Source organism: Staurois parvus, unplaced genomic scaffold (genome assembly GCF_062004578.1).
Source record: "Staurois parvus isolate SC_StPar_1 unplaced genomic scaffold, SC_StPar_1.0 ptg000927l, whole genome shotgun sequence".
Classification (NCBI taxonomy): Eukaryota; Metazoa; Chordata; class Amphibia; order Anura; family Ranidae; genus Staurois; species Staurois parvus.
The window spans coordinates 82,506-104,358 of NW_028318723.1; the positions used below are offsets into that span (position 1 = coordinate 82,506).

General features: G+C 40.6%; 2 protein-coding genes across 2 annotated transcripts in view; one reads left to right on the plus strand and one right to left on the minus strand.

Moving 5' to 3' along the window:
* The window catches only part of RASL12 (RAS like family 12), a 74,675-nt gene that overhangs the window by 30,917 nt on the left and 21,905 nt on the right, over positions 1-21,853 (minus strand). The window contains exon 3 of the mRNA XM_089656658.1: positions 20,161-20,217. Within this exon, the coding sequence (XP_089512784.1) occupies positions 20,161-20,217 (57 nt within the window). The remainder of the gene's footprint in view (positions 1-20,160; positions 20,218-21,853) is intronic.
* LOC149441989 (uncharacterized) lies at positions 15,549-16,728 on the plus strand (the record flags this gene model as incomplete). Its single annotated transcript, XM_089656653.1, has 2 exons — positions 15,549-16,200; positions 16,406-16,728. Coding segments are annotated over exons 1-2 (975 nt in total), but the record flags the coding sequence as incomplete, so codon positions are not given.

Consider the following 21,853-nt stretch of genomic DNA (forward strand, 5'->3'; position numbering starts at 1 on the left):
TATGAATGAACATGGCGTGTGATCGGTACCAATCATTCACTATGTTCAAATCCAAAATAAGAGTGCGCTAAACAAATATATAATGTCCATACATCAAATATATTTCCTTAAGGAAAATCGTTCATTTTTGAGGGATAGTGGTGAACTCATTAATGTTTTGAGATCTATAGAAGGGATTGAGGATTGTTTTCTAGTTACTATTGATGTTGAATCCTTATACACCAGTATTAAGCAGTTTGATGGGATTGAAGCAGTTAAATGGGCATTAAAGCATAAATCAAAGATGAAAAGGATTCAAAGGAAGTTCATTGTAGAATTATTGGAGTTCGCCATGTCCAATAATTTTTTCTGGTATGATAATAAGTTTTTTCAGCAGTGTAGGGGAGTTGCTGGGGGAGCTAAATACGCTCCTAGTGTGGCGAATATTGTTATGGACAAGTGGGAAGAAGAATGTATTTTTGAGAAATGGCTGGAAATGGTTCTATACAGGCGCTATAGAGATGATATTATAATGGTTTGGAGAGGTTCATTGGAAGGTCTGAATACTTTCTCCAGATATATTAATGAGAATCAGTATGGTTTGAGATTTACAGTGGACAGCAATTTTGAGAGTATTACTTTTTTAGATCTAACATCATACAAATATGAGGGGCAGATTTTGACCAGGTCCTTTTTTAAGGACATTGATAAAAACAGTTATATCCCCACTTCTAGTGGACACCATCCTAGATGGTTACTAAATACCCCTAGGAGTCAATTCATGAGAATAAAAAGAAATTGTAGTTTACGAGACGATTTTTGGGATCAGACAGAACTGTTGATAAACAGATTTGTAGAGAAGGGTTATAAAAGATCATTTTTAGTGGCCGAAAGAGAGTTGGTTGACAAAAAAGATAGAAATAGTCTTCCATTCAACAGGAAAGTGAAAGATGAGAGGATAGACGTGGCATTTATTACCAACTTTAATAATCAGTATAAAGAGATAGAAGGAATTATTAAGAAACATTGGCCAATATTATGTAAAGATGAAATATTGAAAAGGGATTATCCCTCAGAAACCAACATTCACCTATAGAAAGAATAGATCATTAAAAACAAAGGTTGTCCATAATGTTATAGATCCACCGAAAGAAACAGAGTTCTTTCCTGAGCTCCGGGGTTTTTTTCATTGTAACAAATGTAAAGCGTGCAAGACAGTTAATAGCAGCTCAAGGAGAAAAAGAAAGAACTTTGTTTCAACTTCTACTGGAAAAGAGTATAATATTAATTCTTTAATCTCATGTAATTCGTCACATGTCGTTTATGTTTTGGAGTGTCCTTGCCACTTCCAGTATGTAGGGAGAACAGGTAGATTGTTAAAAACTAGAATTGGCGAACATTTGAATAATATTAAAAAGGGCTATGAGAAACATAGCGTGTCTAGACATTTCAAACAGGAACATAATTGTCAGGAATGGACTTGCCAGTAATGGTGGGACTCACCTGCCTTGTGGGTTGCAGTACCAGGGCTGGCCAGCGGGTGCTCTCAGCAATCAGAGACTCAACCCTGCAGCCAACCAAACACCTGAAGCTGATTATGCAGGTGTATTTAAGGGATGACCAGACCTGCAGTCTGGGCCTTGGTGTGTGTTTTTCCATGGGCCCCTGTATCTTGTTACCTGAATTCCTGTTCCTGGTCCTGTTCCTGTTCCTGTCTGACTGATTCGTTGCTGACCCTGCCTGATCTGGACCTCTGCTGACTTCTCCTGTTTGATCTCTGGCTTGTGACCCCGACCATTCTCTGCCTGACCCCCTGTACCTACCTGCCCGTTAGTTTCTGTACCCGACTCGTGACCTGACTACTCTCTGCCTGCTCCTACTGTTCCTACCTGCCCGATTGTTATTGACCCGGCCTGCCTGACGACGCTTGCATTGTATGTATTGTTATCTGTGGGTGGTTGGTTTGGTTCATTTGCACTGTGTTATGTTTTAGTATTGCAGTGCATTTATGTATTGTTAGTGTTAATAAATTATATTGTTTATAACATATCTGAAGCCTGCGTTTCCCTGCGTCAGTTCACATACCTCTGGTCATACCCGGAGCCCTGACAATAATAGTGATCCAAGAGCAGCTACCTTTTATGGGATTGAAAAAATAAAAGAACATTGGAGAGGTACAGATTTGATAAAGGAGATATCCAAAAAGAAGACGTTTTGGATACATGAATTAAATTCCCTAAAACCCAATGGGTTAAATATAGACATTGATTTGAACTGTTTTTTAACAAATTTTTAGGGGGTTCAACCGATATTTGATTGATATAGTTTGACAGTAGAGAGTAAGTTATAATAGTGTATTTCCTGTAATTTGGGGATATGGGATTCATTGATTGATTGATTGATTGATTAAGGAGATGCATTTAATTAATAAAATTTTTTAATATAGTATATTTTTTATTTATTCAGTATATTTTTTTATATAACATTTTTTTATTTATATTTTTTTTAATTTTTGAAATAGAAAAAATGGGTTTGTGTTCATAAATACTTGGAGATGATTGGGATACATTTTCTTATATATATAAATTGTTTTTTAGAGATATTTTTTATGTTGTGGGTAGAGTTATGCTTTAATGAGGTATATGTCTCTTTAAACGGAATAATTTAGTTGGGGGGAGAAAAGAATTTGTATTCATGTATGATTAATATGATGTTTGAGATAGATGTCATGTCCTCTATAGATGAGGGTAATATGATACAGTAGTGAAGCGAGGGTTTTATATTAAGCACCGCTGACACTCATTTGCCATGATGCAGAGTGTGTGCGGTATATAGTGAATGGGCTGACGTTCGCATCCGTACCACCCCATGAAGATGTCGTTGTTGACGAAACGCGTAGGGCGTGGTCTGTCGGATGCTGACGTCAGGACGTTCCCTGCTGTTGCCAAATGATTAGTTGAGCAGACGGAGCAGTGTTTTTCCCTTTTACCTATGCGTGCATTGCCGGTGTCGGCTGGACACCTCACTTGTGAGTGAATTTTATTCTTTAATAAATTAACGCTGGTTAAAACATGCTGCACCATTATATTCTTTTTTGTTTTTGAATGTGGTCCCGGTTAATGGAGCTGTGGTGATTGTCTACTCATGAAGAGTGGCTGCAGAGTATTCCTCCTCATTTGCTGCCTAAAGATATAGAAGGGTGTATATCAGCTGGATTCTTATACTACAATAGAATACATCGAAAGTCTGGAGTTTGGTGGTGTCTACGCTCCCAGAGCAAAAAACGCTAAGGCTGGTCTATAATTTGATCAGCACTTAGCTCTGGTGAGTGCATTTGATTGATTCGGTGGTGGATTATTCACAAAGTTTGTTATATTTGTCACATGGATTTTTTGGGATTTGAATATATTTGATGTATGGACATTATATATTTGTTTAGCGCACTCTTATTTTGGATTTGAACATAGTGAATGATTGGTACCAATCACACGCCATGTTCATTCATAACCGAAGCATAGTAAACTGTGTTTACTATTCTTCAGTTTGTAAATGAACAGACAGCCTCGGTAGACAGCACTTCCAGGTCATTCATCTGCCCAACAGGGTTGTTAAAAAATGTTTAAAAGTAGTAGTTAAAAAAAATTGTAAATTGTACACTGAATCCCACTGTACAGACCACACGGCCCATGAGAATGAGCCCCCAAGACCTCATTTACACACAGAACGTTATTACCTCAATGCAGTTTTATATTTTGGATTTAGCAGAAAGTTATGTAGTGTTTGTGTCAGCTAATAATGATTTTACTGTAATTTTAGCAAAATATCACTTTGATATTTTCTGTGGGGGGCCCCTGTCAGGTGGGCTGTATAGGGCCCCCATGATTTCTATCAGCAGCCCTGGGTTAGAGACTGCAGACATAATACAGGAGATGGTCAGAGAATGTAGACATGATACAAGAGATAGTTGGTGACTGCAGACATAATACAGGAGATGGTCAGAGACTGCAGACATAATACAGGAGATGGTCAGAGAATGTAGACATCATACAAGAGATGGTCAGAGAATGTAGACATGATACAAGAGATGGTCAGAGAATGTAGACATGATACAAGAGATGGTCAGAGAATGTAGACATAATACAGGAGATGGTCAGAGAATGTAGACATGATACAAGAGATGGTTTGCGACTGCAGACATAATACAGGAGATGTTCAGAGAATGTAGACATGATACAAGAGGTGGTTGGTGACTGCAGACATAATACAGGAGATGGTCAGAGAATGTAGACATGATACAAGAGATAGTTGGTGACTGCAGACATAATACAGGAGATGGTCAGAGAATGTAGACATAATACAGGAGATGGTTGGTGACTGCAGACATAATACAGGAGATGGTCAGAGAATGTAGACATGATACAAGAGATGGTCAGAGAATGTAGACATGATACAAGAGTTGGTTGGTGACTGCAGACAACAGGAGATGGTCAGAGAATGTAGACATAATACAGGAGATGGTCAGAGAATGTAGACATGATACAAGAGATGGTTGGTGACTGCAGACATAATACAGGAGATGGTCAGAGAATGTAGACATGATACAACAGATGGTGGGTGACTGCAGACATAATACAGGAGATGGTCAGAGACTGTAGACATGATACAACAGATGGTTGGAGACTGCACAGAGAATTGCGGACCCGCGGGCGGGTGTCATTAGTTCTGATGGCACGCTGCCCGCAATGGGAAACGCAACCGTACTGGGAACCTCGGCTGCGTTTTCCAAAGTAGTGCAGGGACTTCTTTCCCTGCGTGTCACGGGCACAGGAGTCCATTCAAATGAATGGGTTCTCGTGCCCGAGCAAAACACGGCCCACACGACCGCATAGGTGTGAACCTAGGGTATCACAGATTGGATTTCTCTTCTGTTCGCTCACTTTGCATTTTGCGAAATGATAAAAAATAAAACATTTAAATATTTCTTTTTTGAAAGCATTCTTACATTACAGTATTTCTTCACAGCTGAAAAAAAGGAAAAAACAGCGCAAACATAGACCTTTACATGAAATCAATATTACAAAGTGCAAACATAAGTGAAAAATTAATCAGTGGTAAAGTCCATCAAAATAAACCAAAGTTCAAAAAATATTAGTGCAAAAAAGAAAAAGAAAAAAAGAAAAAATATTTTCAAATTCTTCTTCTAATATAGAGGAACTTCCACCTTCCACCCGTGAAAACCAATATCAAATGCACTCACCAGATAAAGGTGAAAAAAACGCCTCTTAGGAATTTTATGGGATCCTACACCCTCTTTCGTATCCACTCTATAGGAATCCTCCTCTCCACCATAGGCTCCACCATCCGACCAGGGAGAAAAAAATCTCAGATAGTGTAATATTGTAAGACACCATTCATAAGTGAAATCAAGGATTAAGGTCACTCACATTCAATTCAATTTAAAAAGGCATATTTATTAGGATCAGCTTCTTCCAGATAAACAGTAGATGCAAGGCAACCTCCCACGGAATCTCACATCACAGCTCCAGGTTTCAGCAGAAGCTCTACAGAGACACCGCATATACAGATCCCAAAAGATGGCCGCTGGAACGCACCGCTCAGCGTGCGCTCCACTCACCGGAAGTGACGTCAGACGTACGGAGTACAAACCGGAAATGCGTCAACGCGTTTCGCCCCTCCCATCGGGCGTTCTCAAGACGTTCATTTCCTGTCTGAAGCTCCCTTATATACCCAGCAGAGACCCACCCCTCCGTTTCAATTGGTCAATACTCTTCCCCGGGATGATCAAACAAACCACTCCTCCTGTAACGTGACGTGAGAGTCCCTTACAGATGAGGTAAATGCCTATACAATTAGAAATCTTATTTCATGTTATTCCTGACACTATTAAATTATCTCCCATAAGCGACATGTATATTACCACATGTCCCCAGTGGGAAAAACACGAACAAAGTATTAAACAATGCCTCACTATTACAAAAAACTTTCTTTAATATATGAGCAATGAATACTAAATAGTATAAAATGAAAATAAATATGAATGTAATGAAAATAAAAAATATAAAATATAAGATGAAAATAAAAATGAAAATAAAAATAAAAATGAAAATAAAAATAAAAATAAATATAAAAATAAAAATAAATAAAAAATGAAAATAAAATAAAAACAAATATAAATAAAAATAAAAATAAAAATAAAGAATAAAAATAAAAAATAAAATTAAAATAAATATAAAAATAAAAATAAATATAAAATAAAGATAAATGTAAAATAAAAAAATTATTTTTTAATTAAAAATAAAAATAAAAATAGAAAGAAAAAGAAAAAGAAAAGGAAAAATAAAAATGAAAAATGAATGAAATAAAAATAAAAATAAAACTCAAAATAATATGTGAAATAAAATAAAATATATATATATAAAAAAATAAATAAAATATAAATAAAATTAAAAATAAAAATAAATATAAAAATCCTCATAAGGGTGGGAGAATGAGCAATGATGGGAATGAAGGGGTTTATAAGCACACCAATTTGAATGCTTACATCCCAATCCACAGTTGCCACCATAGAAATTGGTTGAGGTCCATTCCTAAAAGCCAATTGATTAGACTCAAGCGGAACTGTGATGACAATAAGATATTTCAAGAGCAAGCAAATATGTTGTTGGAAAGGTTTAGAGAAAAAGGCTATGAAGAAAATATTCTAACAGGTGCAATGGATCAAGTGAGGAGGATTAATAGAGATGAATTATTAATAAATAGAAAGAACAAGAAGAAAGTAGGTGAACTGGCTTTTATCACGGGTTACTCTAATCAACATAAGGTTATTGAAAATATTATAAGAAAACACTGGTCGATTCTGAAGAGGGATGATGTTCTCCATGATTTAATACCTGAGAAACCTTCATTCATTTACAGAAAACCACCCACATTGAGAATGAAGTTAGCAAAAAATATCCCAGATATTCCGAAGAAAAAGGCAACTTTTTTGGATACTGTGGGGTTTTATAAATGTAAAAGGTGTATGGCATGTAGAAATATGAGAGGAGATACTAAGAGGAGATATGATTCGTTTCATTCTTGTTCTACGGGTTCCTCTTATAAAATAAATAATTTTATAACTTGTGACAGTTCCTTTGTTACGTATGTGTTGGAGTGCTCTTGTCATCTGCAATACGTAGGTAGAACGTCTAGGAAATTGTCGGTGAGATTAGGTGAACACATTAGAAATATTAAAAAAGGATATAAACATCACAGTCTTTCCTATCATTTCAGAATGTGTCATAATAGGGATCCATCGTGTTTGAAATTCTGCGGGATTGATCGGATCGTTTCCCATTGGAGGGGGGGAGATATGGTCAAGAGTATCTCGCAGAATGAAACAAAATGGATCTTTCAATTAGGATCTTTGTACCGCAAAGGGTTGAATTCGGACATAGACATTAATTGTTTTTTGTCTAATTGGTAAGAGCATAGACTATTTCCATTAAAAATTCCTCAGGTGTCTTATTAATAGTTTTTTTACACATTGTAATGCTATTGCATTTTTTAAATTTTTTTATTATTTTTGTTATTGGTTTATTTTTATTTTTATTTTTTTATTTATTTTTATATTTATTTTTATTTTTAATTTTATTTATATTTTATTTATTTTTTTATATATATATATTTTATTTTATTTCACATATTATTTTGAGTTTTATTTTTATTTTTATTTCATTCATTTTTCATTTTTATTTTTCCTTTTCTTTTTCTTTTTCTTTCTATTTTTATTTTTATTTTTAATTAAAAAATAATTTTTTTATTTTACATTTATCTTTATTTTATATTTATTTTTATTTTTATATTTATTTTAATTTTATTTTTTATTTTTATTCTTTATTTTTATTTTTATTTTTATTTATATTTGTTTTTATTTTATTTTCATTTTTTATTTATTTTTATTTTTATATTTATTTTTATTTTTATTTTCATTTTTATTTTTATTTTTATTTTCATTTTTATTTTCATCTTATATTTTATATTTTTTATTTTCATTACATTCATATTTATTTTCATTTTATACTATTTGGTATTCATTGCTCATATATTAAAGAAAGTTTTTTGTAATAGTGAGGCATTGTTTAATACTTTGTTCGTGTTTTTCCCACTGGGGACATGTGGTAATATACATGTCGCTTATGGGAGATAATTTAATAGTGTCAGGAATAACATGAAATAAGATTTCTAATTGTATAGGCATTTACCTCATCTGTAAGGGACTCTCACGTCACGTTACAGGAGGAGTGGTTTGTTTGATCATCCCGGGGAAGAGTATTGACCAATTGAAACGGAGGGGTGGGTCTCTGCTGGGTATATAAGGGAGCTTCAGACAGGAAATGAACGTCTTGAGAACGCCCGATGGGAGGGGCGAAACGCGTTGACGCATTTCCGGTTTGTACTCCGTACGTCTGACGTCACTTCCGGTGAGTGGAGCGCACGCTGAGCGGTGCGTTCCAGCGGCCATCTTTTGGGATCTGTATATGCGGTGTCTCTGTAGAGCTTCTGCTGAAACCTGGAGCTGTGATGTGAGATTCCGTGGGAGGTTGCCTTGCATCTACTGTTTATCTGGAAGAAGCTGATCCTAATAAATATGCCTTTTTAAATTGAATTGAATGTGAGTGACCTTAATCCTTGATTTCACTTATGAATGGTGTCTTACAATATTACACTATCTGAGATTTTTTTCTCCCTGGTCGGATGGTGGAGCCTATGGTGGAGAGGAGGATTCCTATAGAGTGGATACGAAAGAGGGTGTAGGATCCCATAAAATTCCTAAGAGGCGTTTTTTTCACCTTTATCTGGTGAGTGCATTTGATATTGGTTTTCACGTGGGAGGAAGGTGGAAGTTCCCCTATATTAGAAGAAGAATTTGAAAATATTTTTTCTTTTTTTCTTTTTCTTTTTTGCACTAATATTTTTTGAACTTTGGTTTATTTTGATGGACTTTACCACTGATTAATTTTTCACTTATGTTTGCACTTTGTAATATTGATTTCATGTAAAGGTCTATGTTTGCGCTGTTTTTTCCTTTTTTTCATTGTTTGTGTTGATCACAGTGCACAGCAGCAGGATAGAACCTGTATTAGAGTGTTTTACTAGGCGCAGGAAGAATTTTTAGTAATTTCTTCACAGCTGCCTGAAAACTTTTGCAGAGTCTTGTACATGGATCCCCCGGATCAGAAGACATATGGAAAGACAGTAGTCCCCGGGAAATGGTTAATCCATTTAGCTGAAGATGGATGTGTTGGACTGAATTCTAGCGCTCTGAAAAAAATGAATTCTATTTCCTCGGAGAAGTGTTTGAACAGACTCGGAGAGAAAACATTTACTTCCCAGCCTGTCTGGGCACTTGAAGTCTTTTAGTAAGTATCAGAAAATAATTCATATCTCTTTAATCTCCGCCATTAATCAGCCCCGATTCCCGACCAACTCCTGCGTCTTGTCACGTTAATGAAGACAATTATTCCCATTAGACAGAGTCCAGATAACTCCTCGTGTCCACAAACACTCCAATACCTCTGGCACGGCTTTCCTTCCAAATATAACACATTTTCCAACTTAGATGCAGCAAGCATTTTAAATGAACTCCAAGTTTTAGCGGAGACAGCCTTAGTTGGGAGATGACAGAATGGAATTCTTCAGTATGATGATGCAGAATAACGTGGAACCAGGGGCAGACTGACAACTCATGGGGCCCCCGGGCAATAGGGGATCATGGGGCCCCTGTGTCCTTGCCCAAACTCAAAAAAGCCTATGAAAAAGGTACCAGGGGCAACTCATGGGGCCCCCTACTAACCCTGGGACCTTGGGCAGTGCTCGAGTGTCCAAATGGTCAGTCCACCCCTGCTAAAAATATCAATGGTGTCAGCGGGAACCCATCTGAGAGCCACATATTGCTCATTGCTCAAGGAACCCCAAGCAACGTGGAACCAGGGGCAGACTGACAACCCATGGGGCCCCTGGGCAATAGGGGATCATGGGGCCCCTGTGTCCTTGCCCAAACTCAAAAAAGCCTATGAAAAAGGTTCCAGGGGCATCTCATGGGGCCCCCTACTGACCCCGAGCCCTCGGGCAGTGTCCGAGTTCCAAATGGTCAGTCTGCCCCTGCTTGGAACTAAACTCTCTCAATCAATATGAACTATATTCAGCCCAGGTTCACATATATGCGGAGCGGTATATTGCATGTGATTCGCACAGGAACCGCACCGCATTCCTCTGCAAATCACATGCGAGTTGTGTGCGGTGCGATTGGAGCCATACATTATGTATGGCTTTAATCGCACCAAAAACGTGTAGGACAATTTTTTGGGTCCGCACTAGAATCGGATCACATGGGTATTCACACCTATGCGATTCAATTCTGCACGTCGCACCGCGTTTTGCGGAGCGCTTTCGGGGTGTTGTTAACTTAACATACACACCCGCCGCAGTTTGCATGAACGGGGTGCGATTCTGATGCGGTGCGGAATTCACACAGAAAACGCTGCAAATTCTGCACCACATCAGTGTGAACCTGGGCTTAATCCTTATGCTGCTAGCATTAGTAAATAGATAAGAAGGTATATTAGCGACTTGCCCTCCAGAGGATTTACCCCCCCCCCCCCTCCCTTTCCTGACCAGGCCATTTTTTTTTACGATATGACACTGCGTTACTGTAACTGACAATTGCGCGGTCATGCAATGCTGTACATAAATTAAATTTATACTTCCCCCCCCCCAAATAGAGCTTTCTTTCCGTGGTATTTGATCACCTGTGTATTTTTTATTTTTTGTGCTATAAACAAAAAAAGACTGACAATATTGAAAAAAATATATATTTTTGACTTTTTGACTTTTTGCTATAAAAAATGTCCAATAAAAAAAAAAAAAAAAAAAAAAAAGTCTACCTCTCAAATGTGAACCTTTTCATTTCTACGCAAATGTTCCTATATATTTTTCTTTTGTCTTGTTTTTCTCTGTTAAAACTGTTCAATAAAAATTATTTGAAAATAAAAAAAATCAACAAAAAAAATCAAATTTCTTCATAAATTTAGGCCAAGATGTATTCTGCTCCATGTCTTTGCTAAAAACAAAAACCCAATACGTGTATAATAATTGGTTTGCATGAAAGTTATAGCATCTACAAATGGCGGTATATATTCTGGAATATTAAAAAGTAATTAAATAGTGTTTTCAGTTTGCGATGCTCACATACAACTTAGTTCCGCTTTAACAATTCTGGCAATTTTTAGATGTAATAGAGTAAAACGGTCATGGAATAAATATGGTGGCTGCCACCACTGATCTGCTTCTGAAAATTCTACTTGCCTAGCTGCCCTAGCTTTAAAAATTAAAGAAGTACTACTGATCTGCTAAGTGACACTGGTGCAGGAAGGGGGGTGGTAGTAGGTTGGGCACTGCAGTGATCAGGGGGTACTCTGGGAGGGCGTTGGGCACTGCAGTGAGCTGGGGGTACTGGGAGAGGTTGTTGGGCATTGTAGTGAGCTGGAGGACAAGGTGGGTGGGTTGTTAGGCACTATAGTGAGCTGAGGGTACTGGGGGAGGTTGTTGGGCACAGCAGTGAGCTGGGGGTACTCTGGGAGGGTGTTGGGCACTGTAATCAGCTGGGGGTACTCTGGTAGGTTTTGGGCACTGCAGTGAGCTGGCGGTAGTGTGGTAGGTTGTTTGGTACTGCAGTGAGCTGGGGGTGCTCTGGGAGGGTGTTGGGCACTGTAGTGAGCTGGGGGTACTCTGGTAGGTTGTTGGGCACTGCAGTGAGCTGGGGGTACTGGGTGAGGTTGTTGGGCACTGCAGTGAGCTGGGTATACTCTGGGAGGGTGTTGGACACTGTAGAGAGTTGGGGCAATCTGGTAGATTGTTGGGTACTGCAGTGAGCTTTGAGTAATCTGGAATGTTGTTGGGCACTACAGTGAGCTGGGGGTACGGTGGGAGGTTGTTGGGCACTGCAGTGAGTGGGGGTACTTTGGGAGGGTGTTGGGCACTGTAATGAGTTGGGGGTAATCTGGTAGGTTGTTGGGCACTGCAGTGAGCTGGGGGTACGGTGGAAGGTTGTTGGGCACTGCAGAGAGCTCGGGGTACTCTGGTAGGGTGTTGGGTGCTGTAATGAGCCAGGGGTAATCTGCTAGGTTGTTGGGCACTGCAATGAGCTGGGGGTACGGTGGGAGGTTGTTGGGCACTGCAGTGAGTGGGGGTACTTTGGGAGGGTGTTGGGCACTGTAATGAGTTGGGGGTAATCTGGTAGGTTGTTGGGCACTGCAGTGAGCTGGGGGTACGGTGGAAGGTTGTTGGGTACTGCAGAGAGCTGGGGGTACTCTGGGAGGGTGTTGGGCACTGTAATGAGCCAGGGGTAATCTGGTAGGTTGTTGGGCACTGCAATGAGCTGGAGGGTACGGTGGGAGGTTGTTGGGCACTGCAGAGAGCTGGGGGTACTCTGGGAGGGTGTTGGGTGCTGTAATGAGCCAGGGGTAATCTGGTAGGTTGTTGGGCACTGCAGTGAGCTGGGGGTATTCTGGTAGGTTGTTGGTGTAAGGGAATTCCTGTGAGACGGCTGGCTAATAGAAATGCGCATGCGCACAGCAATCTCCGCAGAATAGTGACGAGACGTGTGCATGTGCACAGAAATGTACGATTGCGCACAAGCACACGCACAGTGAATATTGGCGCCAGACGGACTATTTAAAGGATGCTTCTGACTGTGCTTAGTGCTGACTGGTCTTCAGCTGTTTTCCTGTGTCCTGCTTCATTCTTGTATGATCCCCTTGTTGCTGACCCGGCTTGTTCCTGACCTGACTTAGGATTCCTCTCCTGCCTTGTTGCTCGTTCCTGATCCCGGCTCTGTTCCTGACTTCGGCTTGCTTATGATTTGGTACCTCGCTGCCCAACCGTTGATGATCTTGGCTATTCCTGTGACCTTGCTCCTGTCTCCGATCCCAGCTTCCTGTCCTGCTCGAGTGCTCGCCTGGCTGTCTGTTATACCAGCTCTGTACACCATAAGCTGTTTCTGCTTCAAGTCAGCTGGGAGATCTGATACGTCACTTATCCTGAACCTGTTGTGGAAGCGGAGTGCCCCTTTAACCCAGGTGGGATTCTGAAACATTGCTACCGTTCCTGAACCGGTGGTTTGCCAGTCTCTTCAGGACTCTAACTGCAAGCTCTTCAGGCAACACCTGCTGGCACTCTTGTTCCCCTGGTCCCTCGGCACCCTCTGTTCCACTTCCAGCGGGGTCAGGGCTAGTGACACAAGTGAGGCCGACCGCGTCATTTCATTATCCTAACAGATATGAGACAATTGGGCACTGCAGTGAGCTGAGGGTACTCTGGGAGGGTGTTGGGCACTGCAGTGAGTTGGAGGTTACTCTGGGAGGTTGTTGGGCACTGCAGTGAACTGAGGGTACTGTGGGAGGGTGTTGGGCACTGAAGTGAACTGGGGGTACTCTGGGAGGTTGTTGGGCACTGTAATGAGCTAGGGGTAATCTGGTAGGTTGTTGGGCACTGCAGTGAGCTGAGGGTACTCTGGGAGGGTGTTGGGCACTGTAGTGAGCTGGGGGTACTCTGGGAGGGTGTTGGGCACTGCAGTGAGCTGAGGGTACTCTGGGAGGGTGTTGGGCACTGTAGTAAGCTGGGGGTACTGTGGGAGGGTGTTGGGCTCCTTAGTGAGCTGGGGGTACTCTGGGAGGGTGTTGGGCTCTGTAGTGAGCTGGGGGTACTCTGTGAGGGTGTTGGGCACTGCAGTGAGCTGAGGGTACTCTGGGAGGGTGTTGGGCACTTCAGTGAGCTGAAGGTACTCTGAGAGGGTGTTGGGCACTGCAGTGAGCTGAAGGTACTCTGAGAGGGTGTTGGGCACTGCAGTGAGCTGAGGGTACTCTGGGAGGGTGTTGGGCACTGTAGTGAGCTGGGGGTAGGTTGCTGGGCACTGCAGCTGGAGGTTGTCACCTCTTCCTTGCCTATGTTACCCCCTTAGAAACCTGCATCTCTAAATAGTTGTGAGTGGTTGTAGTGCGGACTCAGTTGAATATTCAGTATTTCCCTCCAAACACGACAGCAAAGATACTTTTTTGCACCTGCGGCATGTGTACACCCCCATCAACTGTCTTTGCAACTTAAGGGGGAGTGGTTGGGGGGATGGTAAAAATGAAAATTTAATTCTGCTCAAAGCCAGCAATCAGAATCCTTGTTTCATTTTAACAACTGGCACTGCAAAAATGGCAGTTGGAAGCTGATTGGTAGCTATAAGCAGCATATATCAGAACTATTAGGTAACTCTATAACAGAATAGTAAGAGCTTGCTGTCTAGATCATAAAAGCGCAGATTGCTGACTCTAGAATGCCAGATACAATAAAATCGCTTTATATAACCTCACTAAAACATTATTTCTGTTAAATGAAACCAGAAAATGAATCTTGGCTGCAACAACTGAAAAAAGTCATAAGTTTGTTATTGTTCTTTGAAAACACAGTACATTGGGTATATGCCCTGACCGCAGGAGGACTGACGCCAATTAAAGCGGTATTAATTCCAAAAACTAAAATGTAATATATTGCAGCTTACAAATTCTTAGAGTTGATGTCTGCAATATTTTGCCTTTTTAGGCTTCTTTTGTCCTTTATTTTCACCTGGTGAACCGACCAGTAAGCCTGTTATTTTTCAAATTCCTTTAATAGGCCAAACTGTCCAGCAAAAATGGCAGTTAGAGGGTTGGGACAAACCATTTAGCACTGACCAGGGTGCTTACAATGGTCAGCTTTTATTCATTTATGTAAAACCTTTATCCCCAAAGGAAAAAAACTGTTTGCTGTAGTTGCAGTATAAGAATTAGCTAGAGTTTAGCATCAATTTGTTAGTGTATCTAAATCTGCTAGTGCATTGAATACTACCCTACCCCCAGATTGCTTCTGCTGTCCAAAAGTGTCTCTGGAACTCCTTCACCTAGAGAGGAGACACCATAACCCTAGTCAATGCATTTTCCAATTTAGAGAAATGAATTACAGTTCATTTAACATGATTTCCTATTGATATAGTTCACATCTGTGCCTTTTCAGCTAGTGCATTTTTGGAAAGGGTCAAGGACTTTGTTCCCCACAGCTAATGGCGTTTTGCGTCTAATAGCACGTTTGCTGCATTTTGTGGGTTTTTTGCTAATAGAAAAGTAAGACACTACTGTTCATGTAGTGCGACTTTAATGTGACTTTATACTCTCTAACATTCAAGCAGCATCAAAGTCTCGTCAAAGTCGTGAAGGAACCTTTATGTGACCAAAGTCGTATGTTAGGGATAATGTCTAGAGTGAGGATTAAATTGTGGATTAGGGTTAGAATTAGTTATAATTATTAGGGTTGAAATGCTAATCCTAACAATTACAGCAAACCGAAACTGTAATGATTACCACTCACCCTAACCCTAACCTCAACACTCACCCTAACCCTAATGATTACCACTCACCCTAACTCTAATCCTAACCTCAACCCTAACTCCAACCCTAACACTAACCCCAACACTCACCCTAACCCTAATGATTACCACTCACCCTAACCCTAATCCAAACCTCAACCCTAACTTCAGCTCTAACACTAACCCTAATACTCACCCTAACCTAACTCTAATCCTAACCTCAACCCTAACTCCAACCCTAACACTCACCCTAATCCTAACCTCAACCCTAACACTAACCCTAACCCCAACATTCACCCTAACTCTAATCCTAATCCCAACTCTAACCCTAACTCCAACCATAACTATAATCCTAACCATAACCCCAACAATCACCCTAACCCCAACACTCACCCTAACCCTAACACTGTCCCTAACTCTAACCCTAACCCCAACACTCACTCTAACCCTAATCATAACCCTAACCATAACCCTAATCCCAATTCTAACCCTAACTCCAACCATAACTATAATCCTAACCCCAACACTCACGCTAACCCTAACTTTAATCCTAACCCCGACCCTAACTCTAACCCTAACCATAACCCTAACCCCAACCATAACTCCAACCATAACTATAATCCTAACCCTAACTCTAATCCGAACCCTAACCCTAGCTCCAACCCTAACTCTAATCCTAACCCCAAACCTAACTCTAACCCTAACTGTAATCCTAACCTCAAACCTAACCCTAACTCTAATCCGAACCCTAACCCTAATTCTAACCCTAACGGTAACCCTAATAGTTACCACTCACCCTAACTCCAACCCTAACTGTAATCCTGACCCTAACCCCAACTCCAATCCTAACCCCATTCCTAACTCCAACCCTAACTGTAATCCTAACCCTAACCCCAACTCCGATCCCAACCCTAACTCCAACCCTAACTCTAATCCGAACCCCAACCCTAACCCTAACTCTAATCCTAACCCCAAACCTAACTCTAACCCTAACTCTAACCCTAATCATAACACTAACCTCAACCCTAACTCCAACCATAACTATAATCCTAATCCTAACTCTAACCCTAACCCCAACTCTAACCCTAACTCCAACCATAACTATAATCCTAAACATAACCCCAACAATCACCCTAACTCTAACCCTAACCCCAACACTCACCCTAACCCTAACACCGTCCCTAACTCTAACCCTAACCCTAACACTCACCCTAACCCTAACACCGTCCCTAACCCTAACCCTAACACTCACCCTAACCATAACCCTAATCCCAACTCTAACCCTAACTCCAACCATAACTATAATCCTAACCCCAACACTCACCCAAACACTAACTTTAATCCTAATCCCGACCCTAACTCTAACCCTAACCCCAACACTCACCCTAACCCTAACCATAACCCTAATCCCAACTCTAACCCTAACTCCAACCACAACTATAATCCTAACCCCAAAACTCACCCTAACCCTAACTTTAATCCTAACCCCAACCCTAACCATAACCCTAACCCCAACCATAACTCCAACCATAACTATAATCCTAAACCTACGTCTAATCCGAACCCCAACCCTTGCTCCAACCCTAACCCTAATCCTAACCTCAACTCCAACCCTAACTCTAATCCTAACCCCAACCCTAACTCTAATCATAACCCCAAACCTAACTCTAACCCTAACTATAATCCAAACCTCAAACCTAACCCTAACTCTAATCCGAACCCCAAACCTAACTCTAACCCTAACTCTAATCCGAACCCCAAACCTAACTCTAACCCTAACCCCAACCCTAACTCTAATCCTAACCCCAACCCTAACCCTAACTCTAATCCTAACCCCAAACCTAACTCTAAACCTAAACTTTACTCTAATCGTAACCCCAACCCTAACCTTAACTCTAATCCTAACCCCAACCCTAACCCCAACCTTAACCTTAGCTCTAATCCTAACCCCAACCCTAACACTAATTCTACTTTCACACTGATTTACAGCATATGTGTTTTTTTCACAATTTTTACCAGGCTTTTGCTATGCTTTCTGAACTAGTTTTAAATTGTGACTTAAAAACTGCACCAAAAACGCTTCTCAGATGAGCTTTTGAGGCGTTTTCCATTGATTTCAATGGGAAGAGGTGTTTTTCAGGTGTTTTTTTAAAATGAAGAAACATGTTCCAAAGATACTGCAAGCAGGAGATTTTACACCACAATGGAAGTGCAGCATCCCAGTGTGAAAACATACATAGACAAATATATACATACATAAAAAAGCATTTTCTTGAACTTTGCCAGTGCTTTTTTTAATGGAAAAGCGCTTCAAGAACTCCTCAGTGTGAAAGTAGCCTAACTCAAACCCTAACACTGAACCCGACCCTAACCCCAACTCTAACCCTAACCGTAACTCAAACTCTAACCCTAACTCTAACTGTAACTCTAACCCTAACCCCGACTCTAACCATAACCCCAACCCTAACCATAATTCTTACTCAAACCCTAACTCCAACCCCAACCCTAACTCTAACCGTAACTTCTAACTCTAACCCTGACCATAACCCAAACTCTAACCCTAACTCTAACTCTAACCCCGACTCTAACCTTAACTCTAACCTTAACCATAATTCTAACTAAAACCCTAGCCCCAACCCTAACCCCAACCCTAACTCTAACCCTAACTTCTAACTCTAACCCCGACCCTAACCCAAACTCTAACCTTGACCCCAACCCTGACCCTAAACTTAACTTTAACCTTAACCCTGACCCCGACCCTAACTTTGACCCCAACCTTAACCCTAGCTCTTAACCCTAGCCCTTAACCCTAACGCTAACATGCCACTTTGGTAACATAAAGGTTCCTTCACTACTTTGATGCTACTTTGATACTACTTGAGTGCCACAGAGTGTCAGCACTACATGAACAGAAAATAGTACCAAGTGCAGCGTCAAATCTTAAATAATATATATAATAATAAATATATAAATACGTGCTTAAAAATCTGTGCAAATAAAGTAAAGTACAACACGTGTATTCCCACCGGGAATATTAAGAGTGTTCAAAGTGATCACAGCCAATAATTCAAAAATCACTCCAAATATAAATCACTCAAAATAAGTCCATATGAAAAATAGTGTCCAAAAAACTCAATCTTCATGCATGTGATGACAGGTGTCCACACTGTGTGAATCCAAACAATGGCTACAGTGGCCCCTCACCTCCTTACATAGACCCCACAGGGTCTGCTCGCCTTAGGATAAAACACCCCTCTGATGAATCACCGGATCCTCCCCAGAGTCATACACTCTATCAGCAGCTTCCTCCTCGGTTCATATATGGACAGAAAGCTTACATAGTGTAAAACTGTATTTATTCATTCTATATATAATAAGAATGCCCACTCACATTTAGATCTTCAATATCAGGCTCCTATACCTCATGCTATGAATGCCTTGCATGGGTATTTAATATAGGGGTTTCAGATATGGCCACCACGCCGGAAATGACGTCACCGCGCTCCCAGAATCCTCCTCGTGTACCGACGCGTTGCGTCACGATAAACACGTGACTTCCTCAGGGTTCCTGTTTATCGTGACGCAACGCGTCGGTACGCGAGGAGGATTCTGGAAGCGCGGTGATGTCATTTCCGGCGTGGCGGCCATATCTGCAACCCCTATATTAAATACCCATGCAAGGCATTCATAGCATGAGGTATAGGAGCCTGATATTGAAGATCTAAATGTGAGTGGGCATTCTTATTATATATAGAATGAATAAATACAGTTTTACACTATGTAAGCTTTCTGTCCATATATGAACCGAGGAGGAAGCTGCTGATAGAGTGTATGACTCTGGGGAGGATCCGGTGATTCATCAGAGGGGTGTTTTATCCTAAGGCGAGCTGACCCTGTGGGGTCTATGTAAGGAGGTGAGGGGCCACTGTAGCCATTGTTTGGATTCACACAGTGTGGACACCTGTCATCACATGCATGAAGATTGAGTTTTTTGGACACTATTTTTCATATGGACTTATTTTGAGTGATTTATATTTGGAGTGATTTTTGAATTATTGGCTGTGATCACTTTGAACACTTAATATTCCCGGTGGGAATAAACGTGTTGCACTTTACTTTATTTGCACATTTGCACAGATTTTTAAGCACGTATTTATATATTTATTATTATATATATTATTTAAGATTTAGCGCTGCACTTTGTACTATTTATTGTTCATTTACTCACTTTGGTAGGAGGTTAAGTGTCAGCAGCTTTAGTGATAGGGCACCATTTCTAATGCAGGAGGTCCATTCCTTAGTACTACATGAACAGAACTGTCATACTTTTCTATGAGCAAAACAAATAAAAACCTAGAGCGCAAAAACCCAGCAAAAACTTGTTCAAAAACACAAGATGCACCACAAAATGTGCCAGAAAAATGACTCAACCACAACCTGCATAGATGTGAACCTAACCTTAGACAGGAAGTGTGTTAATGTCCGGATCAACAGGTTAGGATAAAGGAAAAAAGCCTAAAAAATGAAAACTAATGCAGCCACCATATCTAAGTATTGGAAAGCTGCAGTATATTATATTTTAGATACACTTGAATTCGGTTGAAAACTGGATCTGCAGTGGTAGGGGTTGGGTTTTATTTCTGCCATCGGATGTATCACTGGTGACTAGTGGCTGAGTTGCTCATGAAGTTCTGGTGGAGGTTCGACCCCTAACAAGTTACCCTGGTACTCACCAAGACAAGGGTCGTATTCACTAATAAACCGTCTGGTCAGGAACTTCACAGTTAGTGCTGGAAAGAGAGGAATGCCACAATATTGATTATGTTACCAGCTTTGTTTTACTAATTACAACAGACAATAATATTATAGATCATCATGATGTTCAATATCCCAATATCAGATCAATAATTTGCTAATGTTTACAAGGTTCTAATACACATAGGAACTACCAGCGAGAATCTTTAACCACTTCAGCTCCAGAAGATTCTACCCCCTTCATAATCAGGGCATTTGTTTGCTATCCGACACTGTGCTACTTTAACTGGCAATTGCACATTCATGCAGCGCTGTACACAAACAAAATTTACTGTATCATTTTTCTTTCACACAAATAGAGGTATTTGGTCACCACTGGGTTTTTTATCATATAAATGAAAAAAGACTGAATGTTGAAAAAAAACAATATTTTCTCATTTCTGTTATAAAACATATCTAATTTAAAAAAAAATCGAATTTCTTTATAAATTTAGGCCAAAATGTATTCTGCTACATGTCTTTGGTAAAAAAAAAAAAAAAGTTATAGCGTCTACAAACTATGGGATATATACTGGAATTTTTTTTAATTTATTTATTTTTTTGTTTATGTAATTATTTTATAATAGTAATGGTGGAGATCAGCGACTTATAGTGGAACTGCTATAGTGTAATGGGCAATCTGAACTAACTGACACTTTGTGGGAATTGACGTCTCCAGTGACACTAAGCCCTGGTGCACTACTTTTTTACCAATGATGGGACACTATTCCTTCCACTGATATCAATGATGAGGCACTATTCCTCCAACTGACACCAATGATGAGGCACTATTCCTCCCACTGACACCAATGATGGGGCACTATTCCTCCCACTAGCACCAATGATAGGGCACTATTCCTCCCACTGTCACCAATGATAGGGCACTATTCCCCCCCACTAATACCAATGATGTGGCACTATTCCTCCCACTGACACCAATGATAGGGCACTATTCCTCCCACTGATACCAATGATGGGGCACTATTCCTCCCACTGACACCAATGATGGGGCACTATTCCTCCCACTGATACCAATGATGGGGCACTATTCCTCCCACTGACACCAATGATGGGGCACTATTCCTCCCACTGATACCAATGATGGGGCACTATTCCTCCCACTGACACCAATGATGGGGCACTATTCCTCCCACTGATATCAATGATGGGGCACTATTCCTCCCACTGACACCAATGATGAGGCACTATTCCTCCTACTGACACCAATGATGGGACACTATTCCTCCTACTGACACCAATGATGGGGTACTATTCCTCCCACTGATACCAATGATGGGGCACTATTCCTCCCACTGACACCAATGATGGGGCACTATTCCTCCCACTGATAACAATGATGGGGTACTATTCCTCCCACTGACACCAATGATGGGGCACTATTCTTCCTACTGATACCAATGATGGGGCACTATTCCTCCCACTGATACCAATGATGGGGCACTATTCCTCCCACTGATAGCAATGATGGGACACTATTCCTCCTACTGACACCAATGATGGGGCACTATTCCTCCCACTGATAGCAATGATGGGGCACTATTCCTCCTACTGATACCAATGATGGGGCACTATTCCTTCCCCCACTGACACCAACGATGGGGCACTATTCCT